This window comes from Raphanus sativus, chromosome 1 (genome assembly GCF_000801105.2).
Source record: "Raphanus sativus cultivar WK10039 chromosome 1, ASM80110v3, whole genome shotgun sequence".
In the NCBI taxonomy this organism is placed as follows: Eukaryota; Viridiplantae; Streptophyta; class Magnoliopsida; order Brassicales; family Brassicaceae; genus Raphanus; species Raphanus sativus.
The window spans coordinates 25,807,081-25,828,398 of record NC_079511.1 but is presented as its reverse complement, the minus strand read 5'-3'; the positions used below and the strand labels follow the sequence as shown (position 1 = coordinate 25,828,398).

At 36.1% G+C, this 21,318-nt stretch overlaps 4 protein-coding genes and 1 pseudogene across 8 annotated transcripts; 2 read left to right on the top strand and 3 right to left on the bottom strand.

Moving 5' to 3' along the window:
- Positions 1 to 4,731: 4,731 nt before the first annotated feature.
- LOC108859612 (pentatricopeptide repeat-containing protein At1g02370, mitochondrial-like) lies at positions 4,732 to 5,736 on the top strand. Its single transcript, XM_018633526.2, has 2 exons — positions 4,732 to 5,264; positions 5,348 to 5,736. The coding sequence occupies exons 1-2, from the start codon at positions 4,968 to 4,970 to the stop codon at positions 5,543 to 5,545; spliced, it is 495 nt and encodes a 164-aa protein (XP_018489028.2). The 5' UTR covers positions 4,732 to 4,967; the 3' UTR covers positions 5,546 to 5,736.
- Positions 5,737 to 7,163: 1,427 nt separating this feature from the next.
- On the bottom strand, positions 7,164 to 8,058 carry LOC108849915 (F-box/LRR-repeat/kelch-repeat protein At1g09650-like; annotated as a pseudogene).
- Positions 8,059 to 11,026: 2,968 nt separating this feature from the next.
- Positions 11,027 to 13,622, bottom strand: LOC108841617 (uncharacterized). Of its 4 annotated transcripts, XR_008935921.1 has the most exons (6): positions 13,193 to 13,622; positions 12,777 to 13,017; positions 12,408 to 12,523; positions 12,012 to 12,091; positions 11,696 to 11,822; positions 11,031 to 11,231 (listed from the first exon to the last, which is right to left on the bottom strand). XR_008935921.1 is itself a non-coding variant. In XM_018614370.2 (3 exons), exons 1-3 carry the CDS (start codon positions 13,242 to 13,244, stop codon positions 12,472 to 12,474), a joined length of 345 nt encoding a protein of 114 aa, XP_018469872.1. In that variant the 5' UTR covers positions 13,245 to 13,621; the 3' UTR covers positions 12,101 to 12,471. The 4 variants fall into 4 exon arrangements, 2 of the variants coding, with proteins under 2 accessions (XP_018469872.1, XP_018469880.1); XR_008935920.1 differs by having other exon boundaries at positions 11,027 to 11,231; positions 11,696 to 12,091; XM_018614370.2 differs by lacking the exons at positions 11,031 to 11,231; positions 11,696 to 11,822; positions 12,012 to 12,091 and having other exon boundaries at positions 12,101 to 12,523; positions 13,193 to 13,621.
- A 376-nt stretch (positions 13,623 to 13,998) lies between these two features.
- On the bottom strand, positions 13,999 to 15,414 carry LOC108841600 (protein NDH-DEPENDENT CYCLIC ELECTRON FLOW 5). 2 transcript variants are annotated; one of them, XM_018614352.2, is made up of 3 exons: positions 15,094 to 15,413; positions 14,383 to 15,014; positions 13,999 to 14,300 (listed from the first exon to the last, which is right to left on the bottom strand). In XM_018614352.2, exons 1-3 carry the CDS (start codon positions 15,335 to 15,337, stop codon positions 14,106 to 14,108), a joined length of 1,071 nt encoding a protein of 356 aa, XP_018469854.1. In that variant the 5' UTR covers positions 15,338 to 15,413; the 3' UTR covers positions 13,999 to 14,105. The 2 variants fall into 2 exon arrangements, with proteins under 2 accessions (XP_018469854.1, XP_018469861.1); XM_018614359.2 differs by having other exon boundaries at positions 14,045 to 14,295; positions 15,094 to 15,414.
- Positions 15,415 to 16,692: 1,278 nt separating this feature from the next.
- LOC108852267 (uncharacterized) lies at positions 16,693 to 17,379 on the top strand. Its single transcript, XM_018625777.2, has one exon. It carries the CDS (start codon positions 16,806 to 16,808, stop codon positions 17,211 to 17,213), a length of 408 nt encoding a protein of 135 aa, XP_018481279.1. The 5' UTR covers positions 16,693 to 16,805; the 3' UTR covers positions 17,214 to 17,379.
- Positions 17,380 to 21,318: the final 3,939 nt, after the last annotated feature.

Sequence of the window (21,318 nt, the reverse complement as noted above, 5' to 3'; positions counted from 1 at the left end):
TAACTCTTCATGAAGAGGTGTGTCTCTTCTATTGTATTGATTCGATCTATATATAAAGATCAATCAATTGTTGTAAACATTATCACAGAATCTCAATAAAGACAAAGTATTTCCAGACAAGTATACAAAATTCGTAACTTGTTGAATAAGCCTTAAAGCGTCTATCTTATTTCTTATTCCGAACTCGTGTGTAACACACTGTGATCTTTGTGTAACATAAGCGGTTGGTAAAAGTCTAACATGGTATCAGAGCTTTACGTTTGAGAGGACGAAGAAGAAAGCACTATTGAGAGAAACACTTTGCGTGGAGAATAGAGGATTTTTGCATACGATTTATCAAGAAGGATGACGATGCAAAATCACAATCAAGTTATACCCATATTAGATGGAGAGAAGTATAACTTCTGGAGCATTAAGATGACAACCATTCTCAAGACCAGAAAGTTATGGTCTGTGGTTGAAGAAGGCGTGGCAGTGCCACCAGCACAAGTGAATGATACCCCTGAGACAACGAGGGAGAGGTCGCTTAGAGAAGAAGCGATGTCGAATGATACGGTGGCTTTGCAAATTTTGCAAACTGCCGTATCAGATGAGATCTTCTCACGGATTGCAGCAGCATCAACATCCAAAGAGGCGTGGGATGCATTGAAGGCAGAGTATGAAGGCTCTCCTCAGGTTCGTTTGATTCGGCTTCAAACGTTGCGAAGGGAGTATGAGAATCTGAAGATGAATGAGGATGAAGACGTCAAGACCTTTACAGATAAGTTGGTTGCTTTGTCAAATCAATTAACTTATCATGGAGAGCAGAAGACCGATGTTCAACTCATACAAAAGATACTCATCTCTCTCCCAGCCAAGTTCGATAGCATAGTCCGTGTATTGGAGCAAACAAGCGATTTGACTTCAACAAGGATGGCAGAGTTGATCGGGATCTTGAAGGCTCATGAAGCAAGGCTGGCTGTAAGAGAAGAAAGCACAAGTGAAGGAGCATTCGATGCTCGTGCTAAACAGAAAAATTCTGGTGTCACACACGACAACTCAAAGCGCCGTGGAGGCAAGAAGTGGTGCGGTTTCTGCAAGAAGAACAACCACAATGAGAGTGAGTGTCTGAAGAAACAGAAGAAGGATGATCCAGAGAAGGATCACAAGAGTAACAAGAAGTGTTACAACTGTGGTAAGTTAGGCCACTTTGCAAATCAGTGCTACTCAAAGAAAAAGGAGAAAGCACATCTAAGTCTTGAAGAAGAAGACTTGTATGAAGACCACACGTTGTTCAGTGCGAGTGAAGCAGCAACAACAGTGATGGAAGATGTCTGGATAGTTGACAGTGGAGCAACTAATCATATGACAAAGGAGGAGAATTATTTCTCAAAGCTTGATAGGAGTATCAAGGTTCCAATACAAATTGGAAATGGAAGTATGGTCATGACAGCCGGTAAAGGAGATATCACTGTCATAACCAAAGGTGGCAAGAGAACCATCAGAAATGTGTTCTTGGTTCCGAGTATGGCGAAAAATTTGTTGAGTGTTCCACAAATTGTTTCAAGCGGATACCGAGTGAACTTCCAAGAGAAGAGGTGCATCATAGATGATGCAAAAGGTAGGAGGATAATGGATATCCCAATGACTCACAAAAGCTACAAGATCAGGATGAGATCGGCTCAAGAAGAAGGAGCCATGAGCGCAAGTGAGCAAGATAAGATGGAGACATGGCACAAGAGACTTGGTCATGTAGGCGACAAAAGGTTGCAACAAATGCAAGACAAAGACTTGGTAAAGGGGTTACCAAAGTTTAAAGTCAAGAAGGAAGCATGTGAGGCGTGTAGGCTTGGAAAGCAATCACGCAAGAGCTTCCCAAAGGAATCTCAAACTAAGACAAGAGAAAAGCTTGAGATTGTGCATACTGATGTATGTGGACCAATGCAGCACCGATCTATTGATGGAAGCAGGTACTTTTTGCTATTCTTAGATGATTATACTCACATGTGTTGGGTATACTTCATGAAGCAAAAGTCAGAAGCCTTCTCACTGTTCAAGAAGTTCAAGGCAATGGTAGAGAAGCAATCGGATTGTTCCATCAAGACGTTGAGATCAGATGGAGGTGGTGAGTTCACTTCACAAGAATTCAACCGGTTCTGTGAAGTAGAAGGAATCAACAAGCAAGTTACCTTGCCTTATTCACCACAACAAAATGGTGCAGCAGAGAGGATGAATAGGACCTTGGTGGAGATGGCTAGATCGATGTTGGCAGAGCAAGACTTACCGCTCAAGTTATGGGCAGAGGCGGTATACACTGCCTCATACCTTCAGAACCGTCTACCATCAAAGGCAATAGAAGATGATGTCACTCCTATAGAGAAGTGGTGTGGACACAAACCAGATGTGTCACACATGAGGATGTTTGGTAGCTTATGCTACATACATATCCGGATCAAAAGAGGAGGAAGCTAGACGTCAAGGCAAAGCGTGGAGTCTTTGTTGGATATAGCAATCAATCCAAAGGCTATAGATTTTTCATTCTGAAGAATGAGAAGATTGAAGTATCAAGAGATGTAGAGTTTTAAGAAAACAAGAAGTGGGATTGGGAAAGGCAAGAAGAAGTCAGGAAGACACTGGAGTTGTCTATGGAAGACACTCAAACGCCTACTCAACAAACCGAAGGTACTTCTAGCCATGTTTTCATTCAAAATGATGATCATGATACTAGTGATGAAGATGGAGAAACGTCTGAGCCACCAAAGAAGTACAAGTCTATGATTGAAATCATGGAAAAGGCACCGAGAGTAGACCTTGATGAGGCGGCTCAAGCAATAGAAGCTTGTCTTCATGCACAAGAAGAACCATACACTTATGATGAAGCGTGTGGTAAGAAGGAATGGAGAAAGGCAATGGATGAGGAAATCGCCATGATAGAGAAGAACAAGACATGGGAACTAGTAGACAAGCCAGAGAAGAAGAATGTGATAAGTGTGAAGTGGATCTACAAGATCAAGACCGATGCAAATGGCAATCACATCAAGCACAAGGCGCGGCTAGTTGCTAGAGGATTCTCTCAAGAATATGGTGTTGACTACCTTGAGACGTTTGCCCCTGTCTCAAGACATGATACAATAAGAGCCATACTCGCATATGCAGCTCAGATGAAGTGGCGTTTGTATCAAATGGATGTGAAGTCAGCTTTTCTCAATGGGGAGTTAAGAGAAGAAGTGTATGTCACACAACCGCCTGGGTATGTGACGCATGGGAAGGAACACAAGGTGTTAAGGCTACACAAGGCTTTATATGGTTTAAAGCAAGCTCCAAGGGCATGGTATGGAAGGATAGATTCATACTTTCTCCACAACGGTTTCAAGAGGAGTATGAATGATGCAGCCTTATACATCATGAAGCAATGAGGAGATGTGTTGATCGTAAGTTTGTATGTGGATGATATAATCATCACAGGAAACAATACTCAGATCATCAACACATTCAAGGAGAACATGAAGAAGAAGTTCGAGATGGTGGATCTTGGATTGTTGAACTACTTCCTTGGAATGGAAGTTATTCAAGACGATGGAGGCATATTTCTTTCACAAGAAAAATATGCAAACAAACTTGTAGATAAGTTTGGGATGCGAGACAACAAGAGTGTAAGCAATCCACTTACACCACAAGGGAAAGGAGGAAAAGTTGAAGATGACAAGGAGTATGGAGATCCGACTAAGTATAGAAGCATTGTTGGAGGGCTTTTGTACTTGTGTGCATCAAGACCGGACGTGATGTATGCAAGCGCCTATCTCTCAAGATACATGTCATCACCTCGCATGAAGCACTACCAAGAAGCCAAAAGGGTGTTAAGGTATGTCAAAGGAACTTCAGACTTTGGAGTGTACTTTACAAGTGTGGAAGAACCAAGACTTGTAGGCTACTCGGACAGCGACTGGGGTGGTTCTAAGGAAGACAAGAAAAGCACTTCAGGTTATGTGTTTACTCTTGGTTCAGCCATGTTTTGTTGGCAGTCAAGCAAGCAACAAACAGTGGCACAATCAACGGCTGAGGCGGAGTACATAGCCGTGTGTGCAGCAACAAATCAAGCCGTGTGGTTACAAAGGCTATTTGAAGACTTTGGTCAGAAGTTTGAAGGAGGCATTCCGATCCTATGTGACAACAAATCAGCAATAGCAATTGGGAAGAATCCAGTGCAACATAGAAGGACGAAGCACATAGAGATCAAGTATCATTTCGTGAGAGAAGTTGAGCAGAAAGGAATCATTGAACTCGAGTATTGCAAAGGGGATGATCAACTCGCAGACATTCTCACAAAGGCATTAGGCGGTTCAATGTTTGAAGATCTCAGGAAGCAGCTTGGAGTCAAGTCGAGATATGATTAAGGAGGAGTGTTAAACTATATAATCTAATCTCTCCTTAATACATTTACATAAGTTAGTTATTTGTTTGTTATTACACAAAGAGTTGTAACTCTTCATGAAGAGGTGTGTCTCTTCTATTGTATTGATTCGATCTATATATAAAGATCAATCAATTGTTGTAAACATTATCACAGAATCTCAATAAAGACAAAGTATTTCCAGACAAGTATACAAAATTCGTAACTTGTTGAATAAGCCTTAAAACGTCTATCTTATTTCTTATTCCGAACTTGTGTGTAACACACTGTGATCTTTGTGTAACATAAGCGGTTGGTAAAAGTCTAACAAGAACCACTAAGAGTAGAGATGTGATATGTGAGCTAACATTACCAACGTGAGCAAGGCCTCTCCCAAGGTCATGGGGTTTTGCACGAGAGGGAATCTAATCTAGAGAGAGGAGAAAAGCATAACGTGCGGGTATGACTCCGACGACCCGGCTCCGGAACTTATTGGATGGACCCAGATACGCACGCACGTAAAGCCCAAACTAGAAGTTAAATAATATAGATAGAGGGACAAGAGGATAGGTTTATCGAAAATTAGGGTTTAGGGAAAATGTTTAATTTGCGACGATGTATTGCATCAGGTTCTCTCCATCATGTCTGGAAGAGAGAGATGAGAATAGTGGTGGCTCCGTTTTCTTCTTCTTCTTCTGCTGACAGGCAGATCATTACTTCTTCTTGTTCTGCTGAGAATGCAAAGAGTTGTATTTTCGGGAAGCTGCAGTTTCTTTTCACTGAGACCTTAGATTACATCACAAGGGAGGAAGAGAAGAAGGGTGTTACCAAGGACGATATCGTCGAGTTGGCAAAACAGCTTAACAAAGACGGCAAATCTGAATATGCCTTGGAGGTTCTATCATTGAATTCATAGTTTTTTCTCATTCTTTCCTTTGAGATTTGATTTTATTTTGGTTATTTTGTTTTTGTTTTTAGATCTTTGAGTGGATGGATAAAAAGAAGATGGAATTTTCTCCTTCGGAGCTTGCCTTTTTTGTTGATCTCATTGCTAAGACTAAAAGCCTAGCTGCTGCTAAAGAATACTTCAATCAAGTAGAACCAGACTTTGACCGAACCAACACTCGTGCCAAGAATTGGCCTGCTTTCGCTAGTATCATGCTGATGGAGGATTAGTTTGTGTGTTTTGCTCCGAATAAGCTTAGTTTGTGTGTTTTGCTCTGAATAAGCTTCTCAATCGTGTAGACTATCCATCACGGCTTTTGTGGCAGTTTACTTAACAATGCTTTTGTGTCTGATCAAATAGAATGCATCATGAGTTTATTTAACATTAAGTATGGCTTAATTTTGAACTCGACTGGTTGAGAGGTGCCGTGTGAATCGAAATTTTGAATCAGTCATATGAATATAAAAACTGTTTTCTGTGATCATGTATGTAGTTTGCAACTAACACATGCACGCACATCACCAGATCTGAATCTAGGTTGATGATGGATACACTTAACACAAACCATTACACTACATGTCCTGTCACAACAAGAGACTGAATATTAACTGAGAAGATGATAATCATTTGAAAATTTATATTCATTCCTATGATGAATACAAATACAAAATTACTGGAAAATGGTAAAAGAAATTCACAGGTATATATATGTATAGCCAAGAGGAAAAGCTATGAACATATCACATCAAAAAGATATCAACTTTGTGTGGTGAACCATTTCTTGGTAAATCCAAACAAGGACTTGATGGCGTTAATGGCACTCTCATTTCTTGCATACTCTGTGTCGGCCAAGACAGAATTATGTTCAAAACGCCGACCAACGACTCAAAGACCCATCCAATTCATCTCAGACGATTGGAATCTCGTGGTTACCGATAGTCGTGTCACTCTCTTGTACCAGATCACACATTAGCATTCTTGTGAAACACGTAACAGCATATGTTCTTCAATAATATCCTAAAGCTGGTCTATTCGATAATATCTTACTCGCCTTTCAACCATACACTTGTTTCTTCTGCCCATACTGAGTCTGAAAAGGTAAAGATTGTTTGGTTTAGAGAATATGCAATTTTGTTATGAAATACTATCTGAGTTATGTAGAAGTAGAACGTACCCATTCCTGTGCTGATTGATCTGATGAGGATGCCTTACTTTGCTTGGTATCAGACTCGGTTTCTTTACACTTTCTAGGCGAACCAAACAAGCTATCAAGAAGAATATTCTCCAGATTTGCCTTGAGAAATGATAAACAAGAAGGTGTGTGTAAGAGCTAATGAGTAGCTTATTTAGGCCTTGATTCAAATCACTCGTTTACCTGTTGTAGAAATCATTACTCTAGCCACGTTCATTGTTGCTGTTTTCTACTAGCTGAAGATGGCTTTCACGGTTTCACCTCTATCACTATCACCTGCTTAGCAAGGGTCATCAGTAAAGACTGAGAAAAGAAAACATAAATGCAGAGGCCAACAACAACCATTTGTGGTTTCTTCCATGCTGCTTTGCTTACTTGTTGAACCGAGGTGGGCAAATCCTGCGAGTCTTTTGGTTTACTAATGTAACATCTAAACTATTAACTCAGTATTTTGTTATGTGTTACATTGTTGAGAATGCCATTAAAACTTAATAAAATGCTAAGTTGTCACTCTATGAAACTGATTCTCTTTTGCTTATAAATATTTGCCATTAAAATGTTTTTGAATAACAGCCGTTAAAAATGTTAAAAGTTAAAAGAAAATGAAAAATACAACAACAAATTAAGGATACAAAAACACAAATTGATGGAGAAAATATAGAGACATAATTTAATTTGGTAAAGCAGTGAGTAAGCTTGGGAAATAACAAACACATTGTCCGAGGGTGGTGGGTGTGTAGAATAAAGAAAGAGATTTAGTATGGAGATTATACATCACCAGTGCCCCCATTGGAATCAAGCTTCCAAAACCATGAAGTAATAACTTATTCTTGTCCAGAATTGCTACTGGTTCCAGTGCGAAGTCGAGTGCCCCAAACCAAATATAAGTTCTCATGACATCTATGCAACAAAATTTCTCCCATGTACCACCTGAAGAAAAATCATCTAACAAGAGCGACCATATGACTTGTTTGGGCCATGTATATTTGGAGACACACAAGCGGTTATCAAGGACGGACATGATGAAGTCACTAGGTTTACGTAGTAGATGGGTAAAGGGAGTTTTAGAGATAATTTGAAAAGTTTCGGTTTGAAGGCAGAAAGATAATACCTTGGTTTCGTCACATTCAGTGAACCAATAGAGAGAGCCATCTAATTACAGGGGAAAATGGTAATCACTTATCCGATAGGGAGAAGCAGGGAGAAGGTACCTCCAAGCGTTGGTCCCAAAATCAAACACTTCACAAGTAGTAACATTGTCTAGTCCAAATTCCGATGAATTGTATAGCCAAACGGGCTTGTATGTGCCCCTGAGTTTGTCTTTACCGAAACCAATCTTAGGCCTACAAGTGCTATAGTCTCCTTTATCGAAACACTCGAGACACAACTGTTGGAATCTAGAGAGTGGAAAACTATGATGCCATCCAGTTACGGGGTTGATCACAAAATTTGGTGTGAAAAAATGGGCGGCATAGCAGACCGTCACAACTACCATGGCAAACCTGGATGACACGAAAAGGGAGCATGACCGTGCAAATTGTGAGATATCAAACTAAGTCTCATATTGGAGAATCAGACAAAGAATGTCTAATATATAAAGAGAAGTCTAACCCTAATTAGTACGAAGTCTTTTGGGATAGAAACCAAAAGTAAATTCATGCGGGCTTTGCCTTCGGGCCCAAAGTGGACAATATCGTACTAATCGGATAAATAGAGTTGGACATAGGCTTTCACAATTTCAACAATTGGTATTAGAGCGGTTGACGAGAAATCTGCAAGAAGACCTAAATACCCTTCGAGTGATGAATGGTATATCCTATGGCTATGAGTTAGAAATGAGAGGTGTGTGTGGCAGAGATCAAGTCAAAAGATCCTGAAAGTCAGTTGTGGGACACGAGATGAATGTGATCCTTAGTTTGAGGGGGAGAATGTGAGATATCAAACTAAGTCTCGCATTGGAGAATTAGACAAAGAATGTCTAATATATAAAGAGAAGTCCAACCCTAATTAGTACGAGGCCTTTTGGGATAGAAACCAAAAGTAAATTCATGCGGGCTTTGCCTTCGGGCCCAAAGTGGACAATATCTTACTAATCGGATAAATAGAGTTGGACATTGCTTTCACAATCCCAACACAAATTACTTGAGACCCCAACACAATTCTCATCCTTCCATCTTCGTAATCACTATAATCAAGAATGCACACAAAAAGGACATCATCTGCATCCCCTGATTGCCTTCTACGATGGATCAACTGTTGTTTCTGGAAGGTTCGGGAATCAATTGTCCTTTTCCACGTCTTGGATATGCACCTAGCTATCGGGAAAAAAAAAACTTTCGAATCAGCTGCTTGGAATTCAAAAGAAGAATTCTTTTACTAAAAGCAAGATACTACAGCTTTCATCAAATCAATATCACACACGCACACAGTGAGTAAGTACCTCAGGCAATGATCGAATCAAATCATTCCTGCTCAGCCTTTGCAAATCCTCGGCTCTCTCACCCTCCCTTCAGATCAATCCTATTCCTATGTCGATACTGCTTTTATAGGCGGGAGAGACAACCGAGATTGCAACCTTATGTTGCCTTTCTCGTTTTATTCTATCTTCTGGGCTTTGATTTTTGTTTGGGCTTCCAACCCATAACCCATTGATATGTAGGCCCTATTGACATGTTATTTGCTTTGTTAAATATTTCCTTCTTTTTAGGCCGATGTATCAAAAACTATGCATGCTGGTTTGGTTAGTTCGAGATCCGGTTTGTTTGATTTGGCTATAATTTTACAAAAATTGATAGAAAAAAGTTGGTTTGGTTTTCAGTTGGTTCGTCTTTAAACTTTCCACCGAAGTTTTCAAAATTCTGTTAAATTTTGGTTTAGATTGATTACAGTTTTGAAAACTTTTAGATAAGATCAATATCAGTAGCAGTCCAGCAGAGGTAGGAAAAACTTTTAGAGGGTTCAATTTCAAAATCAGCATATACAGTATTATAGGGGTCATTTTGGATTTTTTACAAACTTTACCTAGTTTCTAAAGAATTATACATGTAAATGTTTTTTTGATAAAAATTCACATGGATCAATTGACCCACCTGCCAATATCGTAGCTCCGCCACTGATCAAATACAATTTGGTCTCTTTTTTTTGAAAACTAAATTAACCGATTTTCAAATCGAACCAAAAAACTAATTTTTTTTTTAAAGTTATGAATTTAATTAAATTTCCTAACTGAATTGCCAAATATTTCGGTTTTCTTTGGTTTAGAGTCACTTAGATAAAAAAAAAAACCTTGATTGGAATTTCTCCGGGTGTAAACATTTGCATATGATTTGGTTTTAGCGTCAAATCAGTTAACCAGAAATTAATCAAAAGATTAGTTTGAATATTTCTTCAGTTTTCAGATAAATATGTATATATCAAATGGTTCATAAACATTATACTAATAAGTTATGAAAGTTTGATGGACACTGAAATAGCTAAGCTAGAATATTTTTTTGTTATTTTTCCTTTAATGGATGACACAATTATAATTTGTCTTCATCCTCTCCTTTTTTGCAAATTTTTATAGCTGTCATCCAATTAATTTCTACAACTTTTTGTGTTTTTCTTTTGTTTCCGCTATATCTACTCTTCATTTTTCGATTGCAACCACCGTGATGACGGGTAAGAACAAGACTTCAGCTTAATCTCGAAAGATTTCAAAGAAATCAGTAGAGATCTACTACTTAAAGAAAATGAATTGAATCGAATCTTGTTCAAATCTTATTTAAAGTTGAGATTCGAAACTTGAAAATTCTACTTTAAATAAGATTTGAACAAGATTCATATCTAAAGCCAAGAAGGACTCTTGGACCAACAGACGGAATCTAAAACTTACTTCTTGGAGAAGCACAAGATCCTTCAACATGCAACTACACAGCTGGTTTTGCTCCTTTTTTTTGTTTCCTTAGCTTCATATATATGGGACAGACAGATATTGCGAAGGGTTGGTCTGGTGTTCAGGGAAAGTAAACTTTCCCCTAGATTGAAACATGACAATCATTTCCATTGGCCGATTGAAGAGTTTGAGACCTTAGCGTGAAACACAAGTCAAATGGTACAACAAGGATCTTAAGGCAGGGTCTATTCTCCAAGTTCATTATGTCAGTGCTGCACATGTATGAATTGATGCTTAACCTCGACCAGATTAATGGTTAACAACCTATCTTTAATTTTGGCTTCATTATAATTGATTTTTTGGTACTGAGGTGTCGTTTAAAGTGAATGACTTGAAGAAAGCGGATGTGATTTAACCAAGATGGATCGGCCCTCAATAAGAGACGATTGTGGCATAAACATTCATATCAACTGAAGTTAAAACAAAATTATACGTCATATTTATAAAAATATGCAAAACGTATTTTCTAAATACTGGTAATAGAAATAACAAAAGGAAACATTAACATAATATTATAAAATTAAAATCATCATGCATCCATAACTTAAAAGCAATTCAAGTGGAAACATAAAACCAATAACTAAAAGAAATTGTCAATAAACATCTTGCTCTTAAACATAATAAATAATATTAAAATACTTTTCAAATGTTAAGCACTTGCATACAATGTCGAAATGAATGAAAAATTCAATCCTTTCAATGGTTGTGTTCAAGTATGTGTTTCTACTTACAACCTCACAGTTGCAATTACTTCGCCATTCATATTCATCATAGGCCCTCCAGAATTACTCTGTGACGAAAAATGAATAATTATATATTATAGTATATTAACAAACCAAAGTAAAACATGCATTATAATTAGAAAATATAACCACATAAAATTAAAAGTAAAAAAGATTAGAATTACTGTAACTTGTAGCATCTCGATATATATGATTACTCCAACAACTTGTAGCATCTCAATATATTTGGCTTATTAATATTTGCTTTTCTAGCTTAATCATCTTATCAGTATGTGCTGAAAAACATAATTAGACGTGTGGGAACAATTAGTTCTTCTATAATATACACAACTATGATATTTCTGAGATATGAGTATTTTGGCCGTTGCACTAATTTGACACTATGAATGATCAAAATGGAAAATTTAAATAAAAAGTAATGAAATAGATGAATCTGAATAATAGAGATGCCAACACAATTCTTATATAACTTTGTAAGTCAAAATGCAGTATCTGAAGAAAGATTATTTACCTGATTAAGCTTTGAGTAGCAACCAACAATCAACATTGTAACTTGCAACTGATGCTTCATCTGGTGTTGGTTTAGAACCTAACACGGACTCAAACCTCTGTAATGCTTTCTCATATTTTTATCATTCCTACTCCATCAATTAGAGATACAAGTTAATATTAAGAAATTGCAATCCTTCTCCCGTTGAGCTTTCTGTTCTTTCTTTCTCAAATAGTATTACATCTACTTACACAGTTCAGAAGAGCCAAAATACATTACTTTTTGGTGTAGCAACACAAAACAATACTTTTAAAGAAGGTTTCAAGAGGTACTCAACTGAATCTCCCTCAATCTACTGCTTAATGAAACCAGCATTTTTCTCAGCTCTGGTAATCTCTTTCTTTGTTATGCCAACAACTATACACATAAAAGTATTACTATTATAATTTACAAAATGTAAAAAAAAGAAGAGCTGTCTGTGTCAAAGGACAACAAGCTGCTAAAGTTACAAACCATTTAAAGTTGTCATGTAGACATTTGACCCCAACTCATATGAACTAACTTGCATAAGTAGATACTGAGGGACATCATAGTGAACGCTAAGTTTTCGATAAATTTTAAATGAGGAAGGACTTTCATTGAATGGTTGAAGAAACAAATACAGTTAAAGATGTATACTAATTAGCATCTCTAGAAGAAGAAGAACACAAATGCAGATCATCTCTCTGTGTACCTCTCTATGTATATGAGATTCAAATGCTGGTCTTGGATCTTCCGGTAAAACTAAAATGAACAGATCATAGGATAACACACACACAGTTCTTCCGCTGGTCAATATCATCATCTTCACTGCAATGAAAAAAAGAGATAATACAAAATCCATTAAATTCTCCACAAAAATAAAAAATAAAAAAAAGAAACGTAGTGCTTTGAACTAGTTAAGAAAAAACCATTGTTCATGATGTATAGCAGAAACCAACCAAAAGAGTGAAGAATATGATTCCATTACAAAGAAGCGCTATGACCAAATTCTGACTAGTCCTTAAATAAATATGAGAATCTCAAACAAAAATAATTAATCCAGTTGGAAGAGAGAGCATACCAGGGTTCGAATTCACGAATCTCAGCAAGGTCCTTTATCCCCATCACATCCACCCATTGTACCTTCTTCTTCTTCTTCTTTGAACTCGAATCCACCTTTCTGAGACTACTTGTCAGAGTCAGAGTCAGAGTATCACCACCAGTTTGAATTTCGTCTTCCTTTGCATCCACTACATCATCATCTTCTTCTGTAGAATCATTCCCATGACCATCTGCATGATTATCATCATCGTCACTAGTGGCTGAAACAAAAGAGTATTTTCAAAGACTTGTGAGGTGGTTATTCCCCAACTTGCCGCTTATATGTCAGACAAGTGCTTACAGAGAAACATATTTTTTTTTTAACAAAGAAACAGAGAAACAGAATCGTTTACAAAAAAAAAACAGAGAAACAGAATGATAAAAAAGGGAACTTACAAAGCAAAACAGTCATGAAAGCATGAATTAGGTCTCTGAAACAATTGATCATCAAAATGGAGAAACAAACTTCTTAAACCTATCTTTCTCCAAGTTTAGCCCATTGCCCAGAATGGAATAATAAAGCTACCAACTTTGAGAAGTGTAAAAATTAAAGGTCGGCTCTTTTAAGAGAATCGAAGAAGCATAAATATGCACACAGATTTATAGAGGAAACTGACAAAAGAGTCAAAGCAATGGTGGTAAATGCTATAAACTGAAAGAGAATAAAAATTTCCCTTTTAAGCGATTGAAAAAAGAAGCAGAGATTTTGTAAAAAAAGGCAGATACTTTTCTTTTTCTGATTTGAGAGACAGAGAGAATAGATCAAAAGTCGTAGCCTCGTAGTCGTACTCGTATGTGTTGTTAATATTCCCCTCTCTTTTATTTTTCTCTGTTAGTTTTATTTATTTGAGGGTATGTTTGTTATTATGACCTAAGAACCAACCAAACTCAGTGGCCCCTGACCAACCGGATCAACAGTACTAGTATTTTTTTTTTTTGAGCAACCAACAGTACTAGTATAAAGGTTGCTTTTTTTTGTTTACGAATTGAATGCTTTTCTGTAGAATTGCCTCTAGCTTTTCAGGTGTAAACTTTTATCCCAACATGTTGTTTTAAGAAATATCATGAGATAAAGCTAAGTTGGATTCTGTTTCTCCTGTGGCCTATTGAGTTGGCTCAGGCGTTAGCTGTAGGCTTATATTTTCATTTGTTGTGTCCAATTTTGCCAAGAATTATTACATGTCTACAAATACAACCAAATATTTTGTTGAGTTCAATTTAATTTTCACTTTTCTCGGTAAGAAAGTCTGTAAAATTTTTTTTGTACTCTTACAGACTTTTTTATAATAAAGTCAGCTCATGAAAACCCTCAAGAATTAGGATTGTGAAGATGCAACACACCTCTCCAAACACAACCAGGATCCAAAGAGATTGGTTTTAGCAATGAAGATGGTCCAATACAGACATAAGCAGATTTTGTGTAACTCTCAAGTTTGGAACCAGGGCTGTACATATACACTTCTTCAAACCCTTCTCTTCCCACTACCACTGAGTTCCTTCTTCCCTGACAAAAGTTCAACATCATTTTACTTAACTAAATCCACAAAACAAAATTTTGAAAGTCTACTAAATGTATATTATTTTACCCTGTCAATTATAGTGAAGCTACTTGGAGCAAGTGTGTAAATCCTACTCATCTCTTCACTTAACTGTTTATAGTTGCTCTCTTCTTCCCCACTCAACCCATACTGACCATCTTCTTCTTCCTCTTCGCCTTGAACCAAACCGAAACGAGGAAGAAAAGGAGTCTTCTCAACAAAATCTGAACCTTCCAACCCAACTGCATATGTAGCTTCTGGTGTGCTCACTGTCAAATAACTCACAAGTGAACAGCCTTTAATATTAACTGGTGAAACTCCTTTGTTTGTCACCCAAAGCTCAATACTTAGTGTGTCTCCTCTCAGAGTTATAATCTGTTTCATCTCGATCTCTTTCATCTTCTTGTCACTTCTTCTCAGTTCCACTTGAACACAATTCTCTGAATCTCCAGTGATCCCATGGAGACTCCACTCATTAGTTTCGTCTGATGAGCTAAATGCAGATGAAACACCTCCTCTTATCACTACTTCTTCTTGTTCTTGGTCCACCCATGTGTGTAGAAGCTCCACTTTGCCTCCGTGCCAGACCTTGACCTTGTACGATGTCACCACGCCACGTGTTAGCATCACATTGGCTGAACTTCCATTGTCTAGTTTCAGTTTGGCAACACATGTCTCACCTAATCAGCACATCAAAGTTTGTAAGCTTCTTCACATTAATTCGAATGTCAGACAATTAAAAGTTTGAAAAATATATACCGATATCCTCAAAAGTAGCTCCATGGCCAGAGAACTCTCGCTGGAGATACTCAACGTCGATCGGAAAGTAGGACGAAGCAGCTGCTGCAGCTGGTGGTGGAAGGTGAAAAGATTCTAACCTCTTGACGTTATTATTGAAATGAAGTGGCAAAGAAGGATGTGAGCTAAGAAGACGAAGCTTTGAGTATCTACACATAGGAAGACAACTACTATATGAAACAATCGTGGAATGAGACAGAGCCATTGTTACGGGTCTGAAAACGTCTCACAAAATGCCCTTATCTTCTTTGCACTTCATATAACCACTTGCTGCCTCTATCTTTGTCTCTCCTCTGGTGCTGAATATCAAGACAAGTAATGGGCCGGGCTTATAACCGAAGTAACAGAACTACACATCTAGCTCTTCTCAGAATGCTTTTGACTTTGGGCTTTAGAACTAAAATGTTCCAACTTTCAAATAATTCACACAGCTTTTTGTCCGCGTTAATAGGTATTTTGCCCGCATTTACGAGTTTTATAATTTTATAAAAAATGATAAATAAAATTTTATCAATTAAAAACCATTAAAGAAATTAGTTTCATGTTTTTGAAATATTTAATAATTAATCAAATATTATATTTTGTATACAATAAATTTTTATAATATTATTATGAGAAACATGATAAATCAGCAAATTTATTTTTAAAATAATAGTATAAATAACAGAACATATCTCTTTTATTTATTTTTTGTAGGTATTTTCATTTTCTTTTTGGATGTTCGATTCTATCTTAGATACTTAAAATCTTTTTGAAATCCTAAATATTCAAACCGACGGAAATCCATTACGTATCAAAAAAATCTATAATATTATTTGCGAAGTGATTTTCGCAGTAGAGCTCTCACGTTAAAAGTTAGAGTAGTTAATAACGTTTATACCCTTAATGAATAAATATATAAACTAACTAAAAACGAATTTTAATTTATTTTATTAGATTATTGATTAAATTAATAATAGTAAGAATTATCCAAAATTTAAAAAATATATTTAAAATAAAAAGATAAGTTCTATATATATTTTGTTGTTATCTGAAAAAAACTTTTAATAAAAAGTTAAAAGAAAACATATAACTAAACATTAATCAAGTAAAATTCTTAATTTTATATAATTGAAAAGAGGATATTAAATAATTTTAAGATTTATTCTATAGTTAATATAGTGTACAAATAAATTTTCAAAAAATTTATAATACGTAATAATTTTCAAATGAAAATATAATAATTTTATCATTATATACTCTTTTAATTAGTAATATATATATTAATAAATTTTTATAAAATGTTTTAGCCCCGCATGTGCGGGCGAACCACCTACTACATATAAATTGATAATGTACTCACAGATCCTAAAAGAACCGATCCATATAAAATAAAGAGATTTTTGAATATGTAATTAGATCCAAATATCAAAAATCTAAAGAACATTTTTATCAAAAAGAAAAAATCTAAAAAATATCGATCCGAACCCGTGAACCCGACCCGAAGACATAGATTGTAGTTACAAAGATAACAACTTTATGGTCGACATTGAATAAAGAAAACATATCTCTTTCTGTTTAGTTGTGTAATAAAAACATTTAAAAGTCTTTCTCTCTTTAGTACAAACCAACGCAAGAAAAGTCAAATCGACGACTAAACCAAAAAGAGAGAAAGAGAGAGTCTTTTGGTGGTAATGGTGTTCAACAGCGCGGCGGTTGTGGCGATCGCCGACGTCTCAACGGAGACATGGCAGCTGATGTGGAGGATACCGTCGTCGCAGAGGATCAACACGCGGCAGCTTGTGGACATGGCGGTTTGCTACCCGATGTATCAGTTGAGTCGTTTGGTTCTCTGTTTATGGACTTTTATGTGTCTCCCTCCTGATGATTCCTTCTACTCCTACACCTACCACAACGAATCTCACTCCTCTTCTTCTTCTTCTTCTTTGTCTGATGATGCTGATGATGAAGATCGACTTGCTTTTGAGCATAATCTCTATCAGAATCATCGTGTTTATGATTCTGATGATGATGATGATGATGATCGATCTTCTTCTTCTTCGTTTGATGACTATTACAGTCCGTACTCCCATTATGATTGACTTTTCTAAGCTGATTGATTAGGTGATGATGATGATGATGCCTCTCTGTTTATTGAGAAAAGTTATAATCTTTTTTTTTGTTGTTGTATATGATTACGCTTCTTGGATGTTCAGAATATAAAAGACAGATCATACAAAGTCAATAAAGTTTCCAGTTTCAATTTGATGTTCTTCTTCTTTGAGCATTTGGTTGTGTTCTTTCTAATAGATTAATGTCGTGTTAGATGTTTCAAAAATGGTTTGCTTTTCTTTTTTATCACTACTGTTGATTCTTCATTTCCTAATTAAGAACATAAAGTCTTGAATGCATGGTAGATTGATTTCGTTTTAGATGTTTCAATAATGGTTTGCTTTTCTAACATCTAGTATTGATTCTTCATTTCCTAATAAAACCACAAAGCTGATCGTTTTGGACACTGAGATTGTGGTCATGGAACCGGCAGTAGCAGAGGTTTCTCAGAAAGATTCTCAGAAACACAAGTCTTGAACTCTTGATAGACGGGATCATGTGAGGGTTTCGAGGACGATTCCTCTTGTTTTGCTTTTTGGATTGATATGCCAGCATGAACTAATGAGTTCTTGACACATGTGATGTATTGGTTGTTCATCTACAGAGAAATAGAATTGTTTAGTTTCATACTGGTTATTTTAGATTCTAGAGCGACATTGTTTTAAAAATCATTTCACAGTTTCATACTGGTTACAAAACGCGGAGAATCAATCTCTCCCTAGTATAGACCACAATGTATCCAGTTGCTGTTTTCTGAAGGCAATGCCATGATCTTCCTTTCCATATGGGGCGGACTGGGTCAACTGATTGTGCTTAGACTTTTGGCCCAACATGTTAGTTTGTAACATTGTTTGAAAATTTACATCTAGGAGAATCTATCACACAGTGCATGACTTTTAGTGTAAAACAAAAAGAAGAACACATGCTTGACATTTTTTGTGTCAATTATGATAGCAACACGTCAATTTAGGATTCAAAAGTTTCATATCTTTCATTAGTGTCTGTGATTCACCAGGAAAAAAAAAAGTAAGAAGAAAAAACAACAAGGAAAAAGTCACATGTCTCAATAGTCTTTCCCTCGAGACAAACGCTTACATCCATTCACATGATCATACCCCATCATGTCAAACATAAATCGCTACTCTACCGTCTCTTTTACATGTAGAAATGCACACACGATATTATACATATGGCCTTCCAATTACACGTGGAATCTCTGTTTGGAATTAAAAGCACAAATCATGACAGTTTGTAACAATTTTCCCCATCATTTCAAATGTTTCCATTTTTCGTAAACTGTTTTCTCAACTACTTATAAATAAAATTTAAATATAGGAGAATCTAAATCTTAAAAGTGTTTAAAGTTTGCATTATGAAGACAATAATGGATTGGTATAAGAAAAGAAGAGAAGAAAAAAATGTTAAGAAAAGCTTGTGGTTCCACCTCCTCTCTTGTGCATGCATTAATCAAAGTGTCTTTGATCATTCTTCATAATGCCATTGCTACTCCTTTGAACTCCTTTCATCATATCCTATAAAAAAAAATCTCCCAACAACCACTTAAATCATTATTGTTCACTTTTGTAGATGCAAGGATTTGGTGAGGTAAATGAATAATGGATAAACACGATATCAGCTGGGGGCCTGGGGCTTAAAAGTTAACTCTAAAATTAAACATTAATTAATCAACACCTCTTGGTTAATCCTCCCCATTGATTACCTTTATATTTTCATAACACCAACCAAGATCTCGTCAGTTAGGATAAGTGTGTGGATGTATCAGTCTTAATTCAAGTATAGAAAGGTATATCTTCAGCTACCACAAACTATTTGCTTACATATGAAACCAGTGTAATCTCAAAGCATGAATGCATGACGTCAATGCACCATGTGCGTGCACTATATAGACATACGTGTATATATATGTTTTTTAAAAATGTTTTGGTGTCTCGAATTGCAGCATGCGATAGCTTATGTGGAAGGTAATACGTATTATGGAGCTAAGGCAACTATAAAATGTGTGGGAGCCAAAGATACAACAGCAGAAGGAGTTCAGCTTGTCACATTCGGACGAGAATTTTAACAGTATCGAACCTGGCTGGCAGGTAATTAAGCCCTTGTAATTTTTTTGGTAATAAACATCTAGGAAAATGTGAGGATTTGTGTGTATTCTTTCCGTGTTTGGTATATTGCTTCTTGTTATTTTTCTACATGTGAGCCTATGGTGATGTTGAAAGGACAAGACTTAGGTTCACCCCCTATGGTGAACCTTTAAATTCACCACTCCACTTAAAACCAATCAAAATGCCACGTAGATAATTAAATTAAAAATGTTAAATTAATTTAAAAAAGAAATAACATCAATTTTAATGCCGTTAACTAAACCCTAAACCTTGAATTTTAAAATCTAAACCAAAACCTATACCCTAAACCCAAATCTTATACCCTAAACCCAAATCATATTTCCAAACCCAAATTCTAAACCCTAAATCCAAACGTTATACCCTAAACCCATCATATACCATATATCATAAACCCAAACCATATACCCTAAACCCAAATCTTATACTCTAAACCCAAATCGTAAACCGTAAATCCAAATCCTTAAATTTAGGGTTTGGGTTTAAGGTATAGAATTTAAGTTTAAGGTATGCGGTTTGAGTTTAGGGTATAGGATTTGGGTTTAGAGTATAGAATTTGGGTTTATGGTATAGGATTTGGGTTTAGGGCATATGATATATGATGGATTTAGGGTATAAGGTTTGAATTTAAGATTTATGGTTTGGGTCTAAAGTTTAGAATTTGAGTTTAGGGTATATGGTTTGGATTTAGAGTATAAAATTTGAGTTTAGTGTATATATTTGGATTTAGAATTTATGATTTAGGGATTGGGGTTTAGTTAGCATCATTAAAATTGACATTATTTCTCTTTTAAACTATTTTTTAATAATTTAATATTTTTTATTTAATTATCTACATGGCACTTTGATTAGTATTAAAGAAAGTGGTGAATTTAAAGGTTCACCATAAGGGGTGAACCTAAGTCTTGTCCATGTTGAAATGGTTTGTTAAGTGTTATACTTTGTCACAGGATCCAAAAGAGGGACATTGGTGGGTGCAGTTTGGAAACGGCTTGGTTTAAGGATATTGGCCATCTTTTCTAGATCTTATCCTACTTAACAAAACGTGCATGATGATTGAATGGGGAGGAGAAGCAGTGAACTCACAATCAGATGGCCACCACACTTCAACACAAATGGGCCGTGGTAGATTCCGAAAAAAAGCTTTAGCAAATCAAGTTACCTCAGAAGTACATTTAGGTGGTTGATTCCTCAAATAACCTTAAGGCACCAAAAAGATTCGGAACATTCACCGAACTGTCTAACTGTTACAATGTTCAACCCGAAAACAATGATGATTGGGGTCATTACTTCTACTATATATGGAGGTCCCGGTAAAAATGAGAAGTGTCCATATATAAACTAGGCACCAATAATGCACTACCTCGTCTATGGGGGTTCTCTAGTCTTGTGAATACACTGTGTTTGTTTCTACACACATTAACTCATCTCACCTTCTTAGGTAGTTTTAGGGATGGTAAAAGTAATGTAATAGTTAGTTTTGTTTGTTTCATCTTCTCCATGTAAGTAGATGGGAAAGAGGAAGGTGTGGCCCAAGTTTCTTTGAAAGTTTAGAAACTTTTGTCTTTAGTGAATTTTACTTTGTCTATTTTGTACTGTGATTTGTTTAACCGAGCTATCTTTCTTTCTCATTTAGAGTATCAGCAATGGTATTGCCCTCACACATGCTCTCAAATATAATACTTCCTCTGTTTCTGAATAAATGTCATTTTAGAGTTGTGCACACGGATTAAGAAATCATTAAATTTTGCATATTTTCCATACAAAGACATTATTACCCATGTATCTCGACCAATAGAAAAATAAAATACAGAATAAAATTAATAAATTCTGCATTGAAATTCGAAAACGACACTTATTTTGCAACGAAAAAAAATCTCTACAACGACACTTAATATGAAACGGAGGGAGTATTTGATTAGTTATTTATTTTTAATTTTCTTTTTAGAAATTA

Coding starts and splice junctions, on each gene's coding strand:
- LOC108841617 (XM_018614370.2), bottom strand. CDS start 13,244: ATGATCAATTGTTTCAGAGACCTAATTCATGCTTTCATGACTGTTTTG. Junction 13,018..13,192: donor TTTCATGACTGTTTTGCTTT/GTAAGTTCCCTT, acceptor CTTTTGTTTCAG/CCACTAGTGACGATGATGAT. Junction 12,524..12,776: donor ATTCGTGAATTCGAACCCTG/GTATGCTCTCTC, acceptor TTTTCATTGCAG/TGAAGATGATGATATTGACC.
- LOC108859612 (XM_018633526.2), top strand. CDS start 4,968: ATGTTTAATTTGCGACGATGTATTGCATCAGGTTCTCTCCATCATGTC. Junction 5,265..5,347: donor AATCTGAATATGCCTTGGAG/GTTCTATCATTG, acceptor TTTTGTTTTTAG/ATCTTTGAGTGGATGGATAA.
- LOC108852267 (XM_018625777.2), top strand. CDS start 16,806: ATGGTGTTCAACAGCGCGGCGGTTGTGGCGATCGCCGACGTCTCAACG.
- LOC108841600 (XM_018614352.2), bottom strand. CDS start 15,337: ATGGCTCTGTCTCATTCCACGATTGTTTCATATAGTAGTTGTCTTCCT. Junction 15,015..15,093: donor AGCTACTTTTGAGGATATCG/GTATATATTTTT, acceptor TGTGCTGATTAG/GTGAGACATGTGTTGCCAAA. Junction 14,301..14,382: donor GCTTCACTATAATTGACAGG/GTAAAATAATAT, acceptor AACTTTTGTCAG/GGAAGAAGGAACTCAGTGGT.